The following is a 25,587-nucleotide window of genomic DNA, read 5'->3' as shown; positions in this document are numbered from 1 at the left end:
AGGCTAAACTCGCAGTTGTGTTGGAGGCCTGACCTTTCTGTCTATAATCTAATTTCAGGGCAGTTATGACCGTGGTTTGACCTGCTTCTTTCTGGGCCGAATGTTGAACCGTTTTATTCTAATTTAAGAGCATTTAATTTAAAATGGGCATTTTAAGCACTAATGCCTGAACCCGTTGAATCCACATGCACAGTCTTTAATCAGAACATATAGCTGTTTTGCATGCATTGGTCAGGGATTCAAGTCCAGCAGGTGAACTTGCAGAGCAGTTGCGGAACAGCGGCTGGAATTTGGTTTGACTTGTTAAATGCACTTGGGGAAGTTAAGAAGCGAGCTGAAGTCCTGACAAAGCAGTGACCTGGGAAGTGGTGTAGGCAGGGAGCTTTTGTGTGGGGAGACAAAGCCGGAGATGCAGGGCTGGGATGGGAGAAGGGGGAGAAAAAAAAAAGAAAAAAAAAAAAAAGGCCGAACCAGAGGCCAGGGCAGTGTTGAGGAATCTCCCCAGGGGCTTCTGGGTAAATGTTCATGGATGACAGCGTTTTGGAATGTTCACAAATGGAGAGTTTTAATTGGCCCGAGCCCCCGACTGGTTTAGTAATCAGAAATGGACTCTGGTGGCGAAGGGCTCCGATTTATGGATCCTAGTGTGAGGTTTGTTTGTTAGGTTGAGAGCCATTAAGAGAACAACTCGCAAGCTGGACAAAATCTTGCAGATTTTAGCGCAGATAAAGCCTTAAATGTGACATTTCTTCACTCTAAATTGGAGCTGGGCCGTGCTCTGTTTTTCTGCTGAGATGGCAGGAGGCATCTACTGCTTTTGTTTTTGTTTTCTTAAAAAAAAAAAACAGTAGATGCACTTTAGGATTTTAATGATTTTTTTGCTCTTGCACCGCAGCAGTAGCCACATTTTTATTTTTTCCCCCTCCTCACACTGATGCCACGTGACAAGTACATTTTGGCAGTTTGGTGTTTTCACAGCTGTGCGGTGGAAGAGATTTTAATTCTTGATTTATTTAAGGAAACATCATTTTGCACAGTTATTATCCAAAGCTCTGTGGCTGCCTGCATAGCTCTGAATATTCACTCCAGAGAGTACTCCGCTAAACCTCAACTTCCTCCCTCACAAATGGATGGTGAACATTGTTCTAAGTGGAGTAAATCTTTCACGTCACAGGCGGTGTTCGAGTTTCCCAAGCTCGACACTAGTGATCAACTTCCTCTGTGACTGTAGTCTGCATTAACCTCCAAGGCTGAAACAACATCGGTGCCTTGACTCATCATGTGAACGATGGTCGCTTTATGGTCAGCTGACTAACAGACTCAGAGTTGTCGTTACTTGACATCTTGTTAACCTGCTGTGAGTGAAATCAAAGCTTCCCAATAAGATGAACAAGAAGGCGGTCCTTCAGACGATGCTTGGCAACAATGAGCTAACCTGCAGTGTGATGCTGAGTGTTATGTCATGCAGTCAGCCTGAGATGGTTGTTGGGTTCTTTTCCTGCTATAAAGGTGAAAAACAAATCTCTAAAACTTACACGAATATTCCTCAAAGTTAAAAAATAATAATTGTTTACAGCCCTGCTATAGAGACAACTATCATTGTTATTGGACATATTCAGTAACGGATCAACAAAACGCAGTTTAGTGTATGGTCTAGAAGTATTGTAGCACATGCAGTTTTTGTCTAGGATGAAAAACTTCATGAAGATGGTGATCCTGCTGAGGGAAAACCTTTTGTTCCAGGCACGTTTTCTGTTTTTGCAGATGTTTGGATTTAAGTTTGAAATGACCGTCGTAAAAGATTTTACCCCTTAACTTAAATTTTTAAAGCCATTGCCCACTTCACTTGCATCCTTTACAAGCTAGAGGGTAGTTACGAGAGCTGTGTGTGTGTGAGTGTGAGTGAGTCATAGGTTAGCTGGAGCCTGTCTCCAAAAACTGCCACTCCCTGTGAGGAGCCACAGCTCTACAGCATGTGTTGTAGTGTCTTCTTTAGAGCAGATGTCCGGGTCAGTGGTGCTGTGCTGTGTTTGTAGAGCAGACGGGATTTCTGTGCAGACACTTGACTTGACACACAGCTTATGATCAGCTGTGTTCGTTAGCTTTGCTTCTATGCAGGCGCTGACGACACCGCTTGAGTAGAACCACGTTAAACAATCGTTTCTTGTCCATCAAGTGCAGAATTTGTTGGTTCGGTTATTCTTAACTTCACAAACAATGGATACAGGGCAGCATTTCTACCCACCATTTTGTTGAGGCTTGTGACTTCAGACTCAGAATTCCCCTCCCAGCACATTCAGAATCTCTTGGACGTCCCTAATGGTGCGGGACCCAAAAAGCATTATTGGTTTGGCCAAAGCTGCCATAAACTTGTCATTACTCTATTTTTGTAAGGGCTGAAGTGTAGAAAAGGAGTAGGTGGAAATATCGCCCTGCCCTGATGATCTCCATATGAACAGCCCAGTCTCTAATAATGGTTTCCGCTTACAGCATAATGTTGCTGAACATTTTCTCCCTTTGCGGTAATTCAGCTGAAGCTCAGTATGTATTCAAGATATTAGAGTGTGCGTTTAACGTTGCTTTATTTCTTCTTCTTTTCTTCTTCTTCTTTGTTCTTCTTTTTCTTTCTTCTTCTTTTCCCAGTTGCTGAATGTGATGGTAGTGGTGTTTAAGCTTAAAAAGGGGGCACACTTTTCAAGTTGATATCTGAACAGTAATTACTTTAACGTAATGGTCACCTTGCAGACATGAGTAGGTTGACTCCTCAGAAGGGAGCAAGGAAAATGTGGATGTGGAAAGTGAACCAGAGACACTTCCCCCTCCCTCCCTGAACTAGTGCTGGCATGATGCCCTTCAGCAAGTCTGCGGTTGTACTGAGTAGCAGGCAGTGAATGTTTGTTATAACCCCCCCCCCCCTTCCAAGCTGTAAACAAGGTTTGAGTAAGGCTTGGTTAAAGAATTTCTTGAAAAGCACTTATCCTAGCTGTACTGTGAAAAATCACGGGATAAAGTAACACTAGACTGATGTCATGGCAGACACTGAATCGCTAAGCCCTGCACAGAGAACATTCATTCCCTCATTTTGCATAGCTGTGAGGGTGTAATTTCGAAATACTCGCTTCCCAAAGTAATTAGTGAAAGCTGACTTAAAAAGCGAAGCATTTTTTAGTCTGTACTGAGTTATTTAGTTCTGCATTAAGCGCAGAATTATTAGAATTCTTTTGAACATTACATTAGCTGAGAAAACTAATGGATCAGTGACGAATGAGCGAATGAGTCAAAGGATTTCTTAAAACCCGGATACAGACGACAACTTTAGGCTTCTTGGAGATGAAAGGGAGGCAGAGAGGGAGACAAAAAGAACGGGCTGATTTGACAACATGTTGCAACAGGAAAGAATCTAAGAAGGGAATGAGTTGGAGGGGGGAATGCTATGATTTTATGTTTTTGGAAGGGATATGCGCAGCTGTTTGCTTATTTTTTCATCTCTTTCTCCTCATTTAAATCAATCCACAATTTATTCTGCCCTTAACGTCATGCTTGTGCGTAAAATATCACACCTTTTTTAAATGAGCGGTGACGTCGACCTGCTCCGCCGCAGGTTTGGTTCACGTGATTGTGCCTGACAGGATGTGGCGCAAGAAAAGAAAGTTGCCCAACAAATGGCACCAATCTCTTAACCCCCTCGGGAAAATTGCACCGCAGACAGAGGTGAGAAGCAAAAGGAGAATGTTATGGCTGAAGGGTGTGCAAATTTACAACAACGTGTGTGAGTAACGCTCAGCAGACTAGCAGCACTCTCCCTTTTACAGGACCGAGCATAATATGTGAATTAATAGTGAACCTTTGCATTCACGGGTGTTGTTTTTCATTTTTCTTTCTTGTACTTCACTCGGCTGGGAATGTTTGAATCTTTTGTTTTATATATTGAGCATTCACACATAAATCAGAGCGACTTGGAAGGCGCCCGCACATTTTTGGTGTTTCGAAGTGAGATTTCCCAGCTTTCGCCATCTCAAACGACCTGCATTCCACTGGGACTGAAGTGTGTGTTTGTGTATATACACGAGCTTTAAGCTGCATTTATCATTTTAATTATTTACAAATGTTGATGGTCGTGTGAAAGCTCGGTGTTATGGTTCAGTCACAGATGACTAGGCTCCAATTAGTGACAGAGCGCTGTGTATGGTTCGTGACATGCTGCACCCTGTGGCCTCCTCCACACCTCTCTTTGCAGTTTTAACAATTGTAGTGTGTGCCCGTTAAGTAGTCCTTTTTATATGTTGTCTGTTTCCGTGTCTCTTAATTGCCTGTACTTGTGAGGATTTTTACAATTTTTGTTTGGGGGGATATGTGTGTTGGCAGCGTTATTATTGGAGTGATTGGGGTTTGAGGCATGACTAACTGTGTGTGTGGTGGATGTGCTGGCTAGCGGACAGGGAGGGAGAGGAGGGGTCAGAGGACAGGACCTCTCTCAGAGGAGTCGCTGTTAACCCCTGACCTCGCTGGTTAAGCCTGCAGGGTGGTGGCGGGCGAGGCGGCAGCGGGGGGCACTTTGAGGTCCGTCTGGTTCAGGGGCACATGATGGCAGGCAGAGGGGGTGGCGAGGTGTCTAATCTGGTTTTTGTCTGTAAGGCGTTTTCACCTCCCCCACCATCCTTCCTCTGAGAACAAAGTTTGAGAGGCAGGACAATGTCAAAGGGAAGTGACTTATTTTATGAGCCATTTAAAGGGGATGGTGGTCGCTCCCCCCTCAACAGCCACAAAGGAAAGGCCAGAGAGGCAGCAAAGAGCCCATGAATGCCACGACACAGTCGCATGTTTGTTTACAAGATGCTACTCTCTCGTTTTCCCTGCCATAAATTGCAGTTTTCCTCTTCTAAGTGACACTTGAACAATGCTCTGTCACTGTGTCTTATTACATCTTAAAGTACTTGGGGAAACTGGAGGGGATGACGGAGGCCCCTCAAAGGAACTCCATCAGGCAACTCGTCGCACAAAGACTATTCATGCTAGTGCTGGTGGAGAAATGACTGATGCATCAACTGACAAAGCTTTTTCCTTTTTTCCCTGCAATGGTGAGGCAGAAACATGTCAGTGGGATGTTGATTTTTATAAGCTCTAACTGTTCGTTTTCGCTGCGCGCTCTTTTTGTTCCAGCGGGTGCCGTTTCTCTCCCAGCGGTTTGAGCAATTGGCTGCCAAAATGTTTTCACAAAGTATGCATTAGCTAAGATTCTTCAGTTTTCAGAGACCTAATCCTTTGAGCTAACAATGTGACATTTGTACAGACATTCCTGTGAAATATTGACCATCTCACTTTTATTTGTGTACTTTGGTAACTACGTCTATTTTCCACATGGATATAGCCCTTTTGATTGTACGCCTGCGCTGTGGGCAAGCAGGGGGCCCTGCTCGAGGAGAGACTGGATGGTTGTTTCACCTAAAAGTTCAGCCTGTGTGTGTGTGTTTGTGTGTGTCTGCGTACCTCCAATCAGGCTCCTCATACAAAGAGCCATGTGTTGAGCGGTGATGTGATGTGTGAATATGTTTAGGTATGGGGTGCCAACTGTGCCTGGGTATGTGTGAGAGGTAGGTGCATATGTTTAAAGGAACAAGGGGGATGAGTTTGAGGAGAAGGGGTGACTTGAGGCTTATTTGGACTCGATCCCAGACAGAGGCGTCCAGTTTATGGCGCCAGGGTGCATCCCTCCCTCTGGTGCCCCGTTTAGACCATTGCACTGCTGAGAGTCACGTCTGACCCTTAAGTTTCATTATTTTTAAGTTCTAGGTGCTTATTCAAACAAGCTAGGAACTATGATATGTTTGATTCACTGTGCTGAAGAAAATCTTGGTGTGTGTGTGTGTGCGTGCGTGCGTGCGTGCAATCTTTTTATGCTGTGCTGCCAAGAAAAATCACCAAAAGTCGGGCCCTGTTTGCTAATAGAATTCAATGGGCGTCTTCTATTACATTTACAGCAGTAATGAAAGCAGCCTCAAGATGTCACAGAGAAACACATCCACATTGTCAGGGTTGTCATAGCAACGCATTAAACATTTGAAGATAACACAAGGCGGGGGAAAAATCCCAGTCATATGCTTTGATTTTAATGTAATCAAACCAGTTTCAACAGGCAGAACCTCAGCTGCAGCAGAGCAGCTTCCCTGAGTGTAACAGAAACGAGTAACACAAGGAAGTGAATAATAACTGATTATCAGCGCTGAAAGTGACGGGAACAAAAGATGAGCTTATGGTAGCTTTGCCAGGGTTATTCAGGACATGTTAGTGAATGGAATGGCCAGATGTGGTTTACATACGGTTCTTTTAGTGTCACTTAAAGGAAGTACAGGGTTTTGGGTTTTTTGTTTGTTTTTTTTTTATGTTGAAAAGTCTCAACTTGTCATAAAATGTTTAAACCAATAATAACCTTTTTGAATAACTGTGAGGGTATAAAGTATTAATAGTGTGTCAGTAATGTGGGAACTTGGTGAAATCTGAAAACACTAATCCAGGATTTTTATGTATTTATTTTTTTGAATGAGTGGCTGATAATCCCAAAGCGTCAGTCCATGAATGACATGCTAGTCCTGCAAGTAGCAGGAACGTGTTCAGCACAAGCTGGTGGGGAAAACTAAACTGGCTGCTGGTGCTGGGATCCAGTGAAAGGATCCCTGTGTTCTCCCAGTTTCCAACAGCTACATTTAAAACAAAACATTATTGCAGCTGCGGCTTGCATACGTCCTCCATTGACCCTCCTTTTAATTGGATGGTAAACTGACTTTTGGCAGTTCGCATTTTGTCAGACACAGTATTTGGGTTTTAACAGAGATGAACAGGCTGCTGTTTTGTTTTTGTTTTTAATCGAGTCAATCTTTCAGAGCCATGTCTGTCAGTTTTGTACCCCAGCTGTTCGTGCTGAGATTCTAGGGGAGAAGAACACCACTTGTCTAGTATAACGAGCCTTGAAGAAGGCATCACTTGGCACTTACTCTTGATGGAAATCTTATGCATATATACACTTTCAGTTCACACCAAAATAGGGCTGCCACGATTGGTCGACTAGTCACGATTACATCAACTATTAAAATCGTCGACGACTGATTTAATAGTCGATGCGTCGTTTGAAGCTTTGTAAGATCCCAAAAGACGCAGGAATAAGTAGCAGGATTTAAGAGTGTAATAACGGACTGAAACAGAAGATGGCAGCACTGCATGTACAAGGATGCCAGCTGCCATTAAACCCCGAAGAAGAAGCTGTGTCCCAGAATTCATAGCACGGCCCAGCGCAGTTGTCAACAATGGCGGCAGCTAGTTAGTTTTAATGTTACTCTTATTATTCTTTCTGGGTCACAAAATAAACGTTTAACATATTTTCAGGCGAGAATGTAGCTGTGTAAACCTCAAATATCTGCTCAGTTTATCAAGACACCACATATTTTCAAAATCGGTCCGACGTTTTCGGAGACGTCTGTTACCCACTAGCTCGATAGCTAGCTGGGGGCAAGGCTCACTAGAGCCCGTGAGAACGCCGGACTCCCGGCAAATCGTTTTCAAACCCACCGCCATCTTTCGCTACTCAGGTTAAACATGTAATATAAGTCACTTAGATAACTTACAAATGTTATTGTTTGGCTTTTTGTAGTATTTTATTTGTTCCTGAGTAAATCAGTTTGGATTAGATTGAAGTTATAGTTTTTACACAGCTGAATAAACGTCAAGTAGACAGCTGATTATCAGAAGTGTGAGATGCTTGAGAATTTACTCCGGTGTCCTGTAGAGCTGGGCGATATAAGATTTTTTCATATCACGATATGTTTTTTTCCCATTTCAGGCGATAACGATATCCATCACGATATAAGCCAAATAAATATATTTGAAAGATTTAAATGTGCCGTTGCTCACAAGTAAAATGTGAAATAATCAGCAGCTTGTTTTTATTTAAATATTTATTTCCCATAATAAGTTCAACAGGGTAGATGTACTTAAGGAACATGAGACTTTTTCAGATAAATAAAGGCAAATATTGCAAACTACACAAAAGGCAGCCGCTAAAGCGTTTAAGTTTCAAAATAGAACAAACGAAACAGACTAAATTGTCAATTCCACTTAGAAACAAAATATTAATTCTAAAAATAAATCTTAGTTTGTTTTACAGAAGAACAGACAAAACTGACTAACTTTTGTCAATATCAAATAAACTGAGAACTAAAAGGAAATTCTCAATCTCTCCTTGTTGTATAGCTGAGCTTTTCAAACAGTTTTAACAGTTACTTTAGTCTGACAAAAGCCGAATGATGAATTAGCGCTTCCAGTCAGAGACTGAGGCTACGTCCACACGTACACGGGTGTTTTTGAAAACGGAGGTTTTCCGTTTTCGTTTTAAAAAATAATCCCGTCCACACATAAAGGCAGAAATGAAGGAAAACGCTGCTATGAACATGCCAAAGCAGCAGGTGGCGCTAGATTCCTAACCGTGCAGAAATGTTGGCCAATCAGAAGTCTAGAAGCCTCGGTGGGAAAAAGAAAACAAAGCTGGGGCATAGAAGCAGAACCGAGTCGTATGTGTGGAGGGACAGTAACTGTGTGTATATGTAAGCATTTAAACACTGCAGAGAGTAGAATTAACAGTAACAGTATTGTAGAAATTCATTTCACCGAAACAATAACGTGGCGCACAGTGTGACGTCAAAAAATGCGCACACCTCTGACGCTGCGTTTTCTCCGTTTTTCTAGTCCACACGTAAATGCAAAAACGAAGTTTTCAAAAATATCCACCCTGGCCGGAGTTTTTGAAAATCTTCGTTTTCAGTGACCAAAAACGCCGTTTACGTGTGGACGAAAGGTGCAAACGCATAGAAAAATCTGCGTTTTCAAGAATGCCCGGGTACATGTGGACGTAGCGCATGCACCAGTTTATTGTATTTCCAGACTTGCTTTCGGCACAATTTACAGTGCACGCTACTCTGTTTTTTTGTCAGACTTGAAATAGCCGAAATACCTTCACACTACGGAACTTCTATGGCTCTTCCGTTCGACAATCTCTCCGGCATTGGAACCATCATCTGTTTTCTCTTCGGTCACGCTCGGTTGATTTTTCTAGTCGGCACACTCATTTCCTCCATTACCCGGGCGGTACGGTGGCTGGCTGCTTCCCAAACAAATACACATGTGCGGCTTGGCACTTGTGCTGTACGTAACAAATCACGTGACGTGACGCTGCGGCTGTGTGGCTCTGCGCTACTTAATTTGGATTGGCTGTTCTTGTTTTTTTTCTTTTTTTTCTTTTTTTTAAGAGGACAAGAGCGGCGAGGTCTATCGCGATAGTTTAATTTTTCTATCGAGAAAAAGTTATATCGCGATACATATCATTATCGTTCTATCGCCCGGCTCTAGTGTCCTGTTATATTTTAGATAGCAAGGAGCAGACAGATGAGTTTATTAAACTTCACTGAAACAACCTGCAGATTTCATTAAAATTTAATAAACTATCATCTTGTCTTTATTTTTAGTTAGCACATACCTTAAACACTTCAAGCTGTAAGCTAATGATAGTTATATAAGAGCAGATGTGTGCTGGTGCAATAAGCTGTACGTTTTACGTTCAATGGATGCATGATCTGATTAGTCGACTAATCGCAAAAATAATCGATGACTAGTCGACTATCAAAATAATCGTTTGTGGCAGCCCTACACCGAAATAAGGAGTCCAAAACCTTCTAATTTACATTACTTGGAGAGCATTTTCAGACTCCTCAGCCCAGCATGCTTGCACATATGTTTATCTCCATTCATGTGCTTGTGGTTGACGTCAGCGCACTTACCTGCAGTGTGGGCGAAAAGTTAATCGTTTCCTCTTAAACACTGTTTAGGAGGGACAGCACTCAGAGAAAGCTTTGGCACTGAACTATCCATCAAGACAGGGGAGTGTCGGGATAAGAGCGGGGCTCTATAAAGCGGCCAGCTAAAGGCTCCTCTGAGCTGCAATTAAGTGCATTTAAGGGGGCTTTAACAGCCAGGGTGCGTTTGATTTGGTGAGAGGTGAACCTGTTATTTCTCAGCATAAGGTCTGAATCCCAGGGAAGAAATCAATGACTGATCTGCATTACTTGCTGCTACAGTGACATTAACAGCATCATAATCAAATCTTAAATTTTGTTCCTCGAGTTAATTTGTGTTGACTTGCATGTTTCTCAGATGACGTGGAAATTTAACGCACGTTCTCCCTCGTCTGTTCCAGGAGTCCCCCTGAAAGTGTGTCCGCAGGGCTACTCCTGCTGCACTGTGGAGATGGAGGAGAAGCTAAGCCAGCAGAGCCACACGGAGATCAAAGCTCCCGTCTCCAAGCTTAGCACCAGCCTACAATCCACCTTCAAACAGAGGCATGACCACTTTGACAGTAAGCAAACACACTGGCTCACAAACACATGCAGCTTTTCAGGTTATGTTGTAAGACTGGCTTTGGTTTCCTCATCACAGCATTTGTGCTACACTTTTATTTATTTTTATTTTTTTCCCTTTTGATGGACACTCCCACCTGCCAGCGCACTGCTCATAGCAGAGACAGCCAGTCTGTGTCTTCTGGCCTGTCCACCTGTCTCCCAATGTCTCTGCTCCCTGTCTCATCGTCCCCCTGAAGGAAATGTAAAAAAATAAAATAAAAGAAATACAGGCTTCCCTTTCTCCAGAGAGACACGCGTGCTTCCAGACGGACCACACACATCTTCAGATTTAGTCGTCTCTATACTTCCTGTTCCTCTGTGTGTGAGCACATGTGTGTATGCCTGTAAATATTGGGATCAGGTTTCCCCTGCTGAGGGCCAGAGCGCATGGGAACATGCAACAGTGCTGACTCACAGAGGAAGCAGGGCAGCTCTGAATACCTTCAACCACCAAACCATGCCACCACTGCAGCCCTGCGATGATAGGATAGAGGGGAGGATGAGGATTCCCAAACAGGCTGAGTGGAAAAACATGGGAAGAAAAAATATTTTTAGTTTCCCGGTGCATTGGAATCTTGCTTGTTAAAGGAGGTTATGTGCATAGCTCTGCATTGGTGTGCACACATGTGGGTCAGATCTTATGTGTCTGTGAAAGGCAGCGAGGGATGGTGAGTAACAGGGAGCATGTGTATTGCAGCCAGATGTGAAGAGGAATGTGACGTGTTGGAATGCAGTGGCTGCTCGAGCTGTCCCGCCCATCTTTTTCTCCTTTCTTACTGCCCTTTGTCCCCTTCTTATGCCTCACTCTCCCAAAAACCCCTCTCTTTGCCGCTCTTTCTCGTTCCATCTCTCTTCACTGTGTCCAAGTCCTGCTTGTGATTCACTGCGCTCAGTTCTCACGCATGCATGTCCTCCACCCTGTTTGTCTTGCACAACTCATCTGGTGCTTAGTGGCAATATTAAGGGCTGTTCTCATTACTGAGAAATCTATAAATTATTATTTTCTCGTTTAATCATCTCGTCCATAATATACAAAAACAGCCTGTAACAAATGGTCAGCTTCAGAAATGTCAGTGTCACGTTTAAGTAACGACCACAAACCAGGTTTAAAAACAACACCCGAGATGCGTGCGAGCAAATGAAGATGTTGTTTCCGTAACAGGGTTCAACTTTAGAGTGGAACGTTGAGATTAAAATAGTGTTCACGGTGTTTGATTTTAGAGGGACTGATACCAGAACCACAATTTCGTAAAAATAATCTTTCTGAACAATTGTGGCTTCGGCTCCTTATGTCAAGTTTATCCATCCAGAGCACCACTGATCAACTATTGCATAAATATTGTTTTGTTTAGGAATTTTTCCGCTATTATTCAGCACGGAGTGTTTTTCTAACGGAGTCATAACAACTGGCTTGCGCAAAAATTCTAAAGCTTGGCAACGCCCAAAAAGAACGTCCAGTTTATCAGAAGGGCACAGCTCTACGGATGACCATGAACCTCTTCCCTGCGTGCTCCCTCCTCATCATCACTGTAGGCAGGTTGCTGCAGTCTCTCAACAGTTAGATGTGGGATCTCTTTACAAAGCCCTGCTGTGCTCTCTTCTACCTAAATCGCCAGGCCCTCTCTCTCTCTCACATCAAATGTGGTGACGGGCTCAGGCTGCCGGCCTATTATTTCCTTTTGTCACATCAAGACGCCACCGAAGGAAGCGCTTACAGCCAGTGAAATGGGAACAGGAAGTGCTCATTGGTCTGCTTACTGTTTCAGAGAAATGACAGCAGCGGCCGTGACATCACAAGGAGTGCGCACATGTGCACAAACGCAGCTGCACATGAAGGCGTTCGCTCGCGCACTAATAAACTCAGGAAGTAGTGTATGTGATTGGGCAGGCTCTCATCATGCGCCTGGAGCGAAGAGTCATGGCCAATTAAGACCAGAGCCAGAAATAGTTCTCTCTTTCTCTGTGTGTCTCGTCGCTGCGTGTTTATTCTGACCTCAGCCTGTCCTGCTGCAGTGACCCTGTCCAGCAGAGCAACTCCATGTCTGGGAATTAAGTGCTTGGATTATGGCCCCATTGCCTCCAGACACATACAAGCGACATCCATCTGAGCACCGAGCTCAGCAGCAGGAGGGACAGAATCCCATACCATAAGAAAAGGGAGAAGCTCGGCGACTAATTGGCACAAATAGGATGCAATTACCGCCTGGGCTGGGATTGGGAGGAGCATAGTTTATAGGGACACTAGTGGGGGGAGTTTTTGGAAGAGGAAGTGGGAGGAGATCGGTCAGTTCCTCTGTTCCTGTGATGGATTGGGCCCAGGATCGTTGTTCGTAATTTAGCGCTTTCTCTGCAGCACGTTGGAATAGTGACAAGTTGGGGGGGAGCGTGCAGGAAGGGAAAGACAGATAGTCGAGCAGGAGTCGTCCTTTTCCTTACATTTCCCTACAGCTGACACTCTCATGTGTAACCTTTCACCCAGATTCTCTCAGACCATTGGCTGAGTGACAGGTACATTTTTAATGGGGAAATCCAGAGGGAGCGTTCAGCTCCTCGGCCTGTTGGCAGACGACTGCGTGTCATAAATTGTTTTTAATGACAATGCAAGATGCCTGAGTAATGCTGCTCATACTTGGGCCCCTCAGCCTGGGCCAGAGAGCCTCCGTATCCCCGCCACCCCTGCCCCCACTGTGCCACCACCCCTCACACACCCTTCTTAAAAACCCGTGGGTTTGTCCAGACGCATAATGGAGCTTATCTGTTTAGCATATAGGAATTACTCCTCTAATTAACTGTAGAAAGGAAACGGAGAAGTTTAGGGTTGTCCTCGTGCTTCATGCCTCTCCCACCTCCTCCTCCTCCTCCTCTTCTTCACCTCCTCAGTCTCCTTTCACTGACTTTCATGTCAGTGTGGCTACTATGACATTCCAGGGGTGGGGGTGGACCATTTTGTTTTAATCTCTGTCAATGGAGCATGGAACTTGGTGCCCTCTCCCCTGGCTCTGTGTGTGTGTCTGTGTGTGCGCGTGCACTTGTGATGGCGAGGAGGTAAATGGAGGGGCTGCAGTGTTTCCGGTATCCTTGGCGACACAGTAGGGATTTGAAGTTCTTAAAAAAAGCCCTCAACTTAACCCGCCCCAAGCCACCCTTACCCCTCCTCTATCTCATTTTTTCTTTTTAGTGTGTCAGTCTGAAGTGGAAGTGACAGCACTACTCGGGTCCTCTGTGTGAGTGTGAATGTGCGAGAGTGTGTTTGTGTGTGTACTGGTAGCAGAGAGCATTTAGTGACTCCCCCTGCGAGAGCATGGGAACTTTACATTTCAAAGCCACGCAGTGGGCACCCCGAGAAACTGCAACGGGACAGAAGGTCTGTGAGAGGGGGGTGGGGGGCACAGATAATGGATAAAAAGGGCGAGTGTGTGTGAGACTGAAGGTGAAACATGTTTCAGAGGCTCTGTGGAATTCTCATTTTATTCAGATTAAGAAAATTGGGCAAGGAGGGTGGTGTGGGGTCTGGGAGAAGGGGCTTGGATTATTTGGGGGGTGGTAGGGGGGTGATGGACATTCCTCAGGATGAAGTAGGTCATTGTTCCTCATCTCTAGTGAAGAGAGCTCTCTGAAGGAACTGATGAAGTGAAAGCAGGGGAGGGAGGCAGATGCAGGGCTGGTAGGATAGTAGTGGGAGGGGGGTGCATACAGGTCCATATACGGTAGCTGGGAGGGGCTGCTGCTGCTGGTGGTTGTGGGGTCGCATTATTCCGTAATCCTATTGAAAATGTCTCTGAAGGACAGTCCAAGAGAAGCTGGCAGAAAGGAAGGCGAATGGAATGTGACAACAGAAAAATGGCATTGATGGTGGTCAGTCTGAAGCACACTGATGTGGAGAGACATCTCTGCTGATGCTCCGCGCTCACCCCCTCGTCTCCAACTGTCCCCTAACACATTCCTTTTGCCTTTCATTAAAGATTTTATGCTTAAGCTCGTTCTAAGCGTGGGGCACAGGTGAATGGGAGTAACGTCAGTCTGATTTCAAATGGTGGCAGCAAAATTTTTAATGTACTGAAAGAAAACTTGGGCCTCTAAAGTCCTTTAAAATGTTGAGAGAGGAACACAACAGTAAGTTCAAAATGTCACAAAAAACAGGAAAAGTCCAACTGGGCAGATAGTCATAACTTTAGCCCTGAGCTCCTTTAGATGTTCTCTTCGTGACATCTTGAACTCTTCCCTGTAGACACTTAAATATAAACAATCTGACACTGTTTGTTCTTGCTCTTTGTCACCCGCAGGCTGTAGACTAACCCGGCCTTTCTTTCACATCTCCACAGAGTTTTTCCGCGAGCTTTTGAAAAACGCAGAGATCTCGCTGGACAGCATGTTTGTGAAAACATACGGGATGATGTATGTGCAGAACTCGGCACTTTTCAAGAACTTCTTCCAGTCCCTGACCCAGTACTACGTGTCCGGCAGCGCTGCCGTCAACTTGGACTCCATGCTGTCGGAATTCTGGGCCGACCTTTTGGAGAGGATGTTCCAGCTGGTCAACGTGCAATACGAGTTCAGCGACACCTACATGGACTGCGTCAGCCGACATACGGAGGAGCTGCAGCCGTTCGGCGACGTGCCCCGCAAGCTCCGCATCCAGTTAACGAGGTCCTTTATCGCCGCACGCACCTTTGTGCGTGGCCTGGCGCTCATGCCTGAGGTGGCCAATAAAGTTTCTACGGTAAGTGACGGAGCACAGTTTCAACAAAGAGAAAAACTAACAGCCGAGAACGAGACTTGTTTTCCTTGTAGTCCTGTACATCTCTGATCTGTAGTTCTCTTTCTCTCTGTCTGGTAACATAAACCACTCTGACTGTTCTGGTATGACTTGTTTTTCCACTGTACTGAGTGATTCATAGGCGATTAGATTAAACTGCTTTGTGGATCTGGCTTATGCAATTAATGGTCATGCTTTTTCAGAGTATGAGAATGTGTCTCTGGTGGTGTCGAGTGAGTGCTTCGGCTATGATGTAATGAAAACGGTCCACTAACTGCCCTCTGCCTACTCCAGGTCAGCGCCTCTCCCAGCTGTGTGCGAGCGGCCATGAAGATGTTGTACTGTCCCTACTGCTCGGGCCAAGTAGCCCTGAAACCCTGCCAGAATTACTGTCTGAATGTGATGCGTGGCTGTTTGGCTAACCAGGCAGACTTGGACACGGAGTGGAACAACTTCCTCGGTAAGCAGACGACATGCGAACAAGGGCACCTTTAGCAGCCACTGTTTAACAGAAACCTGCCCGTGATTACACCGCCTTATAACCATAATAGCTGAAAGTGTTTAATTTGGCAACAGAGTATATTTATGCAGCCTCCTGCTCCTGGGTTCATTGCCGCTTACTCATATTTCTTCAAAGATCATTAGTTTCATCGACTTTCTTATCTAAGCGTGCACCCCTTATTCTCCTTGTGAGCATGAAACCAGAGTGGCAATGGGATTTGTGACATGATAGACCCGGGGTAAATAAAGGAGGTAAACTGCAGTTCAGCTTTGGAAGAAAAACATTTAACATAGGAACGGTTTTATTGTTGAAAACCATGTACAAACATGTCCCTCATTCTTTAGTAGGTTGTTTAAGAAAAGGGGGAGGGAGGGGCTGTACATGCGGTGACCCTTGGAATGAATGCAGTCTTGTGCTGTGTACAAACAGACCCAGATCAGTTACATTACACTCAGGGTGGTGCACACATCCACAGTTCTTCACTGTGTGCTTTATATTTATCCTGCATGATGGATCTTGTGACCAGAAACATGGTTTCTGACTATATCACCGTTACATGTGTCGATCTCTGGCTGCTGGCACCGCTGCGGTCTGCAGAGGCATCTGGTTTCTGTTGCCCCCTTGCTGTGCTGCAGCTTGATCCTGCCCTACACTAATGGCTCATCTCACTGGTTAAAAATGTCTCACCCTAATGCGAGTGCTTCTCCCTAGTGGTAGGAGCGTGTAATTGCTTTCCCCTGTGTTGATTTCAACTTGTTATGTTTTGGTTTTCAGATGCCATGCATAGTCTCGCCGAGAGGCTCGAAGGTCCCTTTAATTTCGAGTCTGTCATGGATCCCATTGATGTGAAGATTTCAGACGCCATTATGAACATGCAGGAGAACAGCATGCAGGTGTCGCAGAAGGTGAGTCTCATTTCAGCGCCTTTCAAATTAAACAAAATAAAAAGAGATGAGGATGGAATTATTAGCCCTCCCTTCCAAGTGCAGAGGAAGGACTTTTTTTAGCACAGCTTGTCCGAACATCTTTGTTTTATTTTGAATGCTTAGATTATTTTTACTTTGCATATAGAAACAAAATGATTTCACAAAAACTACCAGGGTCAAAATAATTACCTCCTGGATGCTAATAGTCGTTTACTCTTTTTGCTGGATAACAGCTTGCAGTCGTTTATGGTAGTTTTCAGCCAGTCTCAAACGCGTCTCCTGAACAAACTTTTGTTTGCTCATTCTTCTTTGGAGAATGTCTGAAGCTCCTCCCATTTTCAGTGGGATTCAATTCAGGGCTTTGCACTGGCCAGTCAGTAACGTTCACTTTGGTCTTCTGGCGGTAGGTCTTCACCAGGAGCGACATGTTTTAGGTTGTTGTGTTTGAAGATAAAGAGACGACTCAGACCCAGGTTGGTTTCTGACTGCTTGAGGTTTTCTTTTAAAATATTCACATAAACTTCTTTCTTCATGATTCCTTCCACCTTGATGAGATTCCCAGTTCCAGACACACTGAAGCATCAACCCATCATGATCCTCCCACCACTGTGTTCCTCTGTGGGGACGCTGTCCTCTGAGTTGTAGAACTCTCACTACTTTCTCCAAACATCAGCAAAGTGTCTGCAGCTAAAGAGCTGTAGTTTTATCTCCTCTGACCGAAGGACGCTCTTCTAGTCTGGATTATTTGTCTCCAGGTCGTTCTTAGCACACCTCAGTCTGGCTTGAAGGCGTTTCTTCTGCAGAAGTTTTTCCTGGTCTCTAACCTCGCAGCTCATTCCTGTGCAGGTCTATAGTGATTGTCTCCTTCAGACTACAATTTCAAACTTGACTAAGTCATTCACGGGTGTCTTGGCAGTTGTTCTCTCACCATTTTTCTTTCTAGTCTTTTGCTTCCCACTGCTGCCAGGCGTGTTCTGCGTTGTGTGTCTGTCTTTACATTTCTTGATGATTTTGTTTGTTTTTGTCTGAAATAATTCTTATATTGTTGGCAAATAGAAATAATTTATGCTTTCTGAAGAAACTAGTTTGTTTAGAAATGCTGTGTTGAAAATCCCTTCTATTGTTAAAAAAGCACTCAGGACATTTTTGACCAAAACGTAACATTTCACAGGGTGGCTAATCATTTTGTCTTCATCTGTAAAACATTTCTGTTCTTGTTCCTCCTCTGACAGGTTTTCCAAGGATGTGGAACGCCCAAAATAAGCGCCGGCTTTCGTTCCAAACGTTCTGTTAAAGAGTCCACCTTCACCAGCCGCTTCCGCCCTTACAGTCCTGAAGCAAGACCCACCACTGCTGCTGGAACCAGTTTAGATCGACTGGTGAGGACTAAGAAGGCAAAGAAGTGAATATCACATTTACTCTGAGTAATTGTTTTTGATCTTTTTCTTTTTGTGTGTTCTAAACAGACAATTGAAGTAAAAAAGAAATTGAAGCATGCCAAAAAGTTCTGGTCCACGTTGCCAGAGACTGTGTGTGTAAGCGAGGGGATTGCAGCTGGTGATGAGTGCTGGAATGGTACAGCGAAAAGCAGGTGAGAGGCGCAGACTTCACAAAGAGAGAATCTAAATTTTACTGCGTTGCTTGTAAATGATTGAATTTAAAGTCTAATGCCAGACTTGATTCCACCAGGTACGAATCAGATGTCATTGGCAGCGGGCTGGCCAATCAGATATCAAACCCGGACGTGGACGTGGACATAACAAAACCAGACATCGTCATCCGCAGTCAGATAGCAGTTTTGAAGGAAATGACGAGCCGGCTCAAAGCTGCACACAGCGGCGTCGACATTACTGTAGAGAGCGGTGAGAGCGGTTAATGAGCTTCACAGCTTTTGCGACTCGGTTTCCTAGCTGCACGTCTCACCTGCTTGTCTTTTTTTGCCCCCTAGATGATGACGGCAGCGGAGATGAGAGCGGCAGCGGTTGCGACGGTCCGAACTGCGACATGTACTTCTCTGTTCCACCAACGTCTGATAAAGAACGGGGTGGAAAAGCAGCGGGTGGAAGTGAAGTGGCTGGATCACCACGGGTTAATCCAGTGCAAAGCAATAACTCAGCTGGGGTCACCTCACGGGGAAGCATGGCGCTGGCGCTCTGCGGGCTCGCCCTGGCCCTGTTAGTTTCCCGCTTGAGATAAAACTGGCTGGACAGGGAGAGGGAAGAGAACGACCAGGAGCAACAGCACGAAGGGGAAAACTGTCAGAGAGACTTTAAAAAACAAAAAGACTGCCTTCAGGACATTGGACTGTCCACTGTTGGGGTGGGAGGGGAAGAAACTTCTTAATATTACAATAACCTCACTATTAACTATTTGTTCGTATGTTGTTAAAGACATCAGTGTACAGCAGTATGATTTTTCTTCCCAAGAGATCCACCTTTGTCGCCCAGATAAACCTGCCCTCCGACAGCTCTCTCCGAGCTACTTTTTGGTTGTGCTTGCAGCATTTCACACTTACTTTGGCAGTTTAATCTCATGATTAACTTTGTGCCTTCTTCAATGACTGAAATCTGACATCTAAGCATTAAGAAAGATATTGGGTCAAACTCTGAGTGCCTGTGTTGGGACACATCTTTAAATTTCTGAGGCTGGTCTTTCTATCGGTCACAAAACACGACTAATAGAAACAGAACCCACGTGACGCTGTCTTATTACTAATTCAAAGCTTTTTTTTATTTTTTTGCACATTATAAAAGTGCATACTGTGAATATTTGTGCCTGTGTGCATTTATACTTTTACAAAGGCCAGAAATTCTGAAGCATTTTGAGACTTGTTTTGCTCGGTTTGCTTTGGAGGCAGCTCGTCTCAAAAATGCAGTGAGAGTTTACAGCACAGGTGCTCATGTTTGACCTGAAGATGGCGTCGTTCTGTGGAAGAGTCTGCGGGGTGCTCTGCAAGCCCCTAACACGCATAATGTACGTTTGCTGCGAGCATTTCGCATCTTAACTTTAAATTTCTTCATTATTATTTCACTGAACTTCTTTCAGCTTAAGCAATTCAATAGTAAGGTTATACCTCGTGCTTACTGAGTCAATGTGATCTAGACCATAAGGTTGAGTGTCTAATAGAGTTGGATATGTCCCCTGCCATTAAACCCCCTAGAAGGCAAAGCTGACATGTCCCAAATGCCCTCTTTTTTTCTTTTCTTTTCTTTTTTTTTTTTTTTTTGGTACTGTAAGCTCAGTTCGGCACAGAAGATCTGACTCTATACAGTCTTAACGTTTGGAAAGAAAAGAGGGCAACATGCACGTTTTGGGAGCATTTTAATTAAACAAGACAAGAGGAACAAAAGTCAGTGTTTTAACCAAATGGAAATCTAGAAAAGATTATTTTAATACAGGGTTTTATGTTGAGGAGGTGTTGAGATTTTTAGCTTTTTTTTTTTGGTATGAAGATATATATTAGGTACTACAGTGGATTTTACTGGTAGTTGTAGGTGGTGGAAGAGGTCAGTGTGCACAGATAAGGGGTGCGCCCTGGTCAGTGTGCACAGGTTTTGGGGCCTTTGTTTTGTTTTTCTGGCCCCGTCCCACAGTACACGCTGTACCTCGTTAAATGGCCTGTGTCAGTATAAATGGACTCATTCTGAACGGTTCTCATCATTTCAACTCAAAGTTAAGTGTTTTCACAATTACTACCAAAATTAATGCAATGAAAGGTGCCTGATTATTTTTTTATGTTTGGTACATTACTAGCATCTTCTTACGTTTTTTTTTGTTTTGTTTGTTTTTGGGAAAAGAAAAGAAAGTGGCTGTTGTTGATGATTTATGATCTATCTGCTCAGATTCCCTGAGGTGTTTGAGTATATTGTTACCAGCTGACAAGCACAATGTACGTTTTTTTTTTTTTTTTTTTTTTGTTTTTTTTTTGTTTTTTCTTGGAGCTTTTCATTTGATAATCGGGTCTGTTAAGTTGCATTACCTGAACATCTCATCTCTACAACGATGCCGACTCGTGCAGCATTGCTGCACTAATGTATTCCATGTATTTCAAACATGCATTTAGAACTTACACATTATCAAAAATGCAACATCTACAATGTTTCAGTGTGCAGATTAAGGTGGACAGAAATATACATTTTTGTAAAAGTATAGCGAAAAGATTTGCAGCTTTAATGCGAGTCTGCACGGATGAAGTGATTAGATGGGAGTTTATTCCTTTGCATGTTGTCTGGCTTTGACATTAACAGGTTGATCTTGAGCTTACGGGACATCTTCAGGTTATCAGTTATCATCCGCAATCATCAGACGAAGACGTCGTATCAAGATCTGACCTTGAAGGATTTGATGAAACATCTATGCAACCCGTATGAAATACTGAAGCCTTAATTTAAAATCAAAAAGCTGTGCTTGAGCAGCTCGATTTGGCATTACTTCTGCAGGTGACCAGTTTAATTCTAGGTTACTGTTTTTTCTCCCTTGTGTTCCACCAACATTTCCACAAGGGCTCGTGCACGTGTTCGTGTCATGTGTGAGGAGTGTGAAGAAGCCCGACTTTTGGAGAGACGGAAGAAATGTTTTAGGCTGACGACGGTGACAAAAATGTCTGTGCTTGCAGGCCAGGGCAGCAACGTTTCCAGCTGGCAGGAGTTGGTCCAGCTGCTGGAAGACGTCCATTCGGTCCACAGAGCGAGTTCAGTCTTGTGTCTTTTAAAGTTGGACTGTTGTTGAAACCTTTCCATGTATGCCTTTGGCCCACAAGAACAGAAAGGACTCTCTCTGAGGATGGAGTGAGTGACTGAAAAGAGTGGTGGGGGGGAGTGTAAATAAAAAGCAGCGGTTTTAGATGTCTCTAAAAGAGGCCCTACAAGTACACCAGATTTCTACTTGTCAGAGTATCTCCTAAATGTTATGGAAAAACAAGATGAGATAGATGTTAAAGTGTAAGAGAAAATGTATATTAAACAACATTTTTAGTCTTGTTGAAATAAAGACTGCCAATATTTAAATGTGGTGTGACTGCTTGCTTCTTGGATTTTAAGTTTTTGTGGTCAGTGTTTACATAAATGCATGCATAGTGTCTTGGTTTACAGTCGCTTGGTCGGAGATTGCTGCAGATCCAAATCCCCTTTGATTTATGTCTGGAAGGCCACCCGGCTTGATAACTGCCAAGTCGATCATGCACAGCTGTGGTGACCCCATGCAACAAGGAAGCAGCCAAAAGTAGCTTTCTACTGGTTACAATGCATGATGCGTGCACACACTGGGCAGAGGATTATAGGATACTATCATCATTGAGAAATGAGGCAACAAGCTATGAACTAGAGCACTTGTGTTTAATTGTCCTTTCTAATAAATGTGTGTTTGACCCCAATTTGAATTGTTTTTAAGGGCACGACAGAAGGTCCACCTCCAGCTGTTCAAACCATGTTATGGGAGACGGCCAATCAGGAGGAAGCTGACTTGGAAGTTATTTTTCAGGCAGTGGATGAATTGAGGGATTCTATCAAGAACCTGTTTACAATTTACTGTGATTTTTATAAATTATGAATCAAAGTAAATATTATAGAGAAAATATAAATTGCCGTCCTTTATTTAGAGAATATCCTGAGCCCCTTATATATAAGTCCCAGAGACCCATAGTCCCAGAGACCACCCTCATCTGCCTATAAGGCATACAAGGAAACAGGGCTACAGTCTACAGTCAACCACCCTCACTGAATAATGGAATTAATCAGTGGGGACCAGAGAGAAAGAAATTCACCCAGTTGGTTTTTTGGAGGCAGACATTCTCTCCAGACTAATGTGATCTAGAAGTAAAATTCTATATTGATTTGATTAATACAGAAACTGTGTTTTCTTAGTGATGCATAAGGAAGTAAGGAGTATATGTGATGTATCTGCTTCCATATCTAGTTCACTTATGCCACCTAAGATGCACAGCTTAGGTGAGCCTTGGATACAGCAACTAAACCATGTGTATAAGTCTTCACATATCCTCTGCCAGAACCTCTAAACAGCAGAATTGTCTTTGCAGTAGGTACATATGTTTGAGTGTGTAAAGCCCATTTGGAACAACCTTTGTCCTGTACAGTGTGTTCTACGAAGAATTTTGCATTGTATAAGATGTAAGTTGGGGCTTTTAGTCATTTTGAAGGCGTTTAAGCATAATTCAGGGTAGCGGAGGGGCTGGATCCTACCACAAGGTGAGAAAACCAATCTATTATCACCTATGGCCAATGTAAAATTAACGTAACCCCATGCAGATCTTTGAATAGGATACTGGCAGACACAGAGAAAGCATGTAAACACCACATAAAAAAGGATTGCTGGACTCAAACCCAGGACCTATTTGCTGTGAGACAACAGTGCCAACCACTACACTACTGTGCCACTCACACAAACTTTGCAAACCAACAGCTAGAAGGTTTTTCAATGCATTTGGAAAGAAAGTGTTTAATGTTAACTCAAAATTGTCAACCTCACAACATTTATTAAGAAGTCTTTTAACATCCACGATCGGATTATCATGACCATGATCATGACCTGGACAGGGTGACAGTGTGTCACAGGGCTTTTTTATTCCTGTATTCCATTATTTTTCTACCGAGAGAGCTAACACTAGTGATCATCACGGCTGTGTACATTCCACCCGATGCCAACGTAAACATGGCGCTCTCTATCCTGCTGAACACCATTAACGAACAGCAGCGGGCCCACCCGGACGGTGTTCACATAATTGCAGGTGACTTTAATAAGGCCAACATAAAGACTGTACTCCCAAAGTTCTATCAGCATGTCAAATGTCCCACCAGAGGAGAAAACACTCTAGATCATGTTTACTCCAACATCAAGCATGCATATAGAGCCATACCCCTCCCCCACCTCGGTCAGTCCGACCATCTCTCCCTCCTGCTCTCCCCAGCCTACACCCCCCTCAGGCGCAGTGCCAGGCCCACCACAAAGACTGTTACAACCTGGCCGGAAAATGCTCTCTCCAAACTACAGGACTGCTTCACAGAGACAGACTGGGACATATTTGAACACCAGGACCTAGAAACATTCACAGGATCAGTACTGGACTACATCAAGTTCTGTACTGCAAATGTGACAGTGGACAAAAGCATTCGGGTTTTCCCAAATCAAAAACCCTGGATGACCAGCGAGGTCCGCTCACTCCTCAAAGCCCGTGATGCTGCCTTCAGGTCAGGTGACAGAGCTCTGTACAGGGCTGCTCGAGCTGACCTGAAAAGGGGGATTAAAAAAGCCAAGTCAGACCACAAAAGGAACATCGAGTCCCACCTGTCCAGCAACAACACACGAGAGGTGTGGCAGGGAATGCAAGACATCATCAACCACAGAGGCAGTACTGCGAAAACAGAAAACCCGAGTGGGCAGCTGGCAGAGGAAATAAACAGCTTCTTCGCCCGCTTTGAAACACCACAACAGCAACACTCATCTGCTTCAGCCCTGCTCCCATCCTCATCCTCACCTGGTTCCTGCACCGCTCCACTCACTGTAACAGAGCACGATGTCAGACGTGTGCTCCTAGCAGTGAACCCCAGGAAGGCGGCCGGTCCAGATGGAGTACCTGGCAAGGTACTAAGAGCATGCGCACACCATCATCTTCACCAGACTCTTCAACCTCTCACTGGATCAGGCAGCCATCCCATCCTGTCTAAGATCAGCCACAATCATCCCAGTGCCGAAGAAGTCTCCCATCTCCAGCCTGAATGATTACCGCCCTGTGGCCCTCACACTGGTAATCATGAAATGCTTTGAGAGACTAGTCCTTCAGCACATCAAGGATTACCTCCCCCCAGAATTCGACCCCCACCAGTTTGCATACCGTGCAAACAGATCCACAGAAGACGCCATCGCCACAGCCCTCCACGCTGTGCTGAGTCACCTAGAGCACGGCAAAGCTACGTCCAAATGCTCTTTGTGGACTACAGCTCAGCCTTTAATACAATCATCCCGGACATCCTCATCACCAAACTGGTCACTCTTGGCCTCCCTCCTCTCACATGTGCCTGGATAAAGGATTTCCTCACAAACCGGCCCCAGACTGTAAGACTCTGCCCTCATCTCTCCTCCACTCGCACACTGAGCACCGGCTCCCCACAGGGCTGTGTGCTGAGCCCCCTCCTGTATTCTCTCTACACCCACGACTGCAGTTCGACCCACAACAACACTCTCATCATCAAGTTTGCTGATGACACCACGGTAGTCGGACTCATCTCGAAGGGAGACGAGGCAGAGTACAGAGAGGAAGTCCTGAAGCTGGCAGCATGGTGTTCAGAAAACAACCTGGCACTGAACACTAAGAAAACCAAAGAGCTCATTGTTGACTTCAGGAGACACAGCACCGACTTGGCCCCCCTCTACATCAACGGGGAGTGTGTGGAGAGGGTCCACACTTTCCGGTTCCTTGGTGTCCTCATCTCTGCTGACATCTCCTGGACAGGAAACATCTCAGCGGTCATCAAGAAGGCCCAACAGCGGCTGCACTTCCTGAGAGTCCTCAGGAAGTACAAGCTGAACTCCAACCTGCTGCTGACCTTCTACCGCTCGTCCATTGAGAGCCTGCTAACCTACTGCATCATGGTATGGTACGGCAGCTGCACCAAAGCAGATAGAGTGAGGCTTCAGAGTGTGGTCAAGACAGCACAAAAGATCATCGGCTGCCCTCTCCCCTCCCTGATGGACATTTATTCCTCCCGCTGCCACTACGCTATATGAATTTAGAAAACAAGATTACATCATAACATGGGAACACATTTGTTAAAAGATCCTTATTTATGTCTCTAAAATGTAAAATCTAGACTTAAAATGTGGACTTAAAGTGAGATGTCTGGAACACTACTCCTTTGGTTAAAATAATAAAAAAAAAAAAAAATAATAAATAAAAAAAAGGTGTAGTTCATAAAAACTCATGAAAAATCCTCATTCATACCTCTGGGGTAC

General features: G+C 44.4%; 1 protein-coding gene across 1 annotated transcript in view; it reads left to right on the top strand.

Annotated features, from left to right (window-relative positions):
- Positions 1 to 21,629, top strand: part of gpc4 (glypican 4) — a 32,485-nt gene extending 10,856 nt beyond the window's left edge. Inside the window, exons 2-9 of the mRNA XM_026187258.1 lie at positions 10,238 to 10,396; positions 14,762 to 15,159; positions 15,490 to 15,655; positions 16,472 to 16,602; positions 17,856 to 18,002; positions 18,090 to 18,214; positions 18,313 to 18,485; positions 18,572 to 21,629. Coding sequence (XP_026043043.1) covers positions 10,238 to 10,396; positions 14,762 to 15,159; positions 15,490 to 15,655; positions 16,472 to 16,602; positions 17,856 to 18,002; positions 18,090 to 18,214; positions 18,313 to 18,485; positions 18,572 to 18,819 — 1,547 coding nt within the window. The 3' untranslated portion in view covers positions 18,820 to 21,629. The remainder of the gene's footprint in view (positions 1 to 10,237; positions 10,397 to 14,761; positions 15,160 to 15,489; positions 15,656 to 16,471; positions 16,603 to 17,855; positions 18,003 to 18,089; positions 18,215 to 18,312; positions 18,486 to 18,571) is intronic.
- The last annotated feature ends 3,958 nt before the right edge of the window (positions 21,630 to 25,587 follow it).

Source organism: Astatotilapia calliptera, chromosome 2 (genome assembly GCF_900246225.1).
Source record: "Astatotilapia calliptera chromosome 2, fAstCal1.2, whole genome shotgun sequence".
Taxonomy (NCBI): Eukaryota; Metazoa; Chordata; class Actinopteri; order Cichliformes; family Cichlidae; genus Astatotilapia; species Astatotilapia calliptera.
This window is presented reverse-complemented; position numbering and strand designations above follow the sequence as displayed.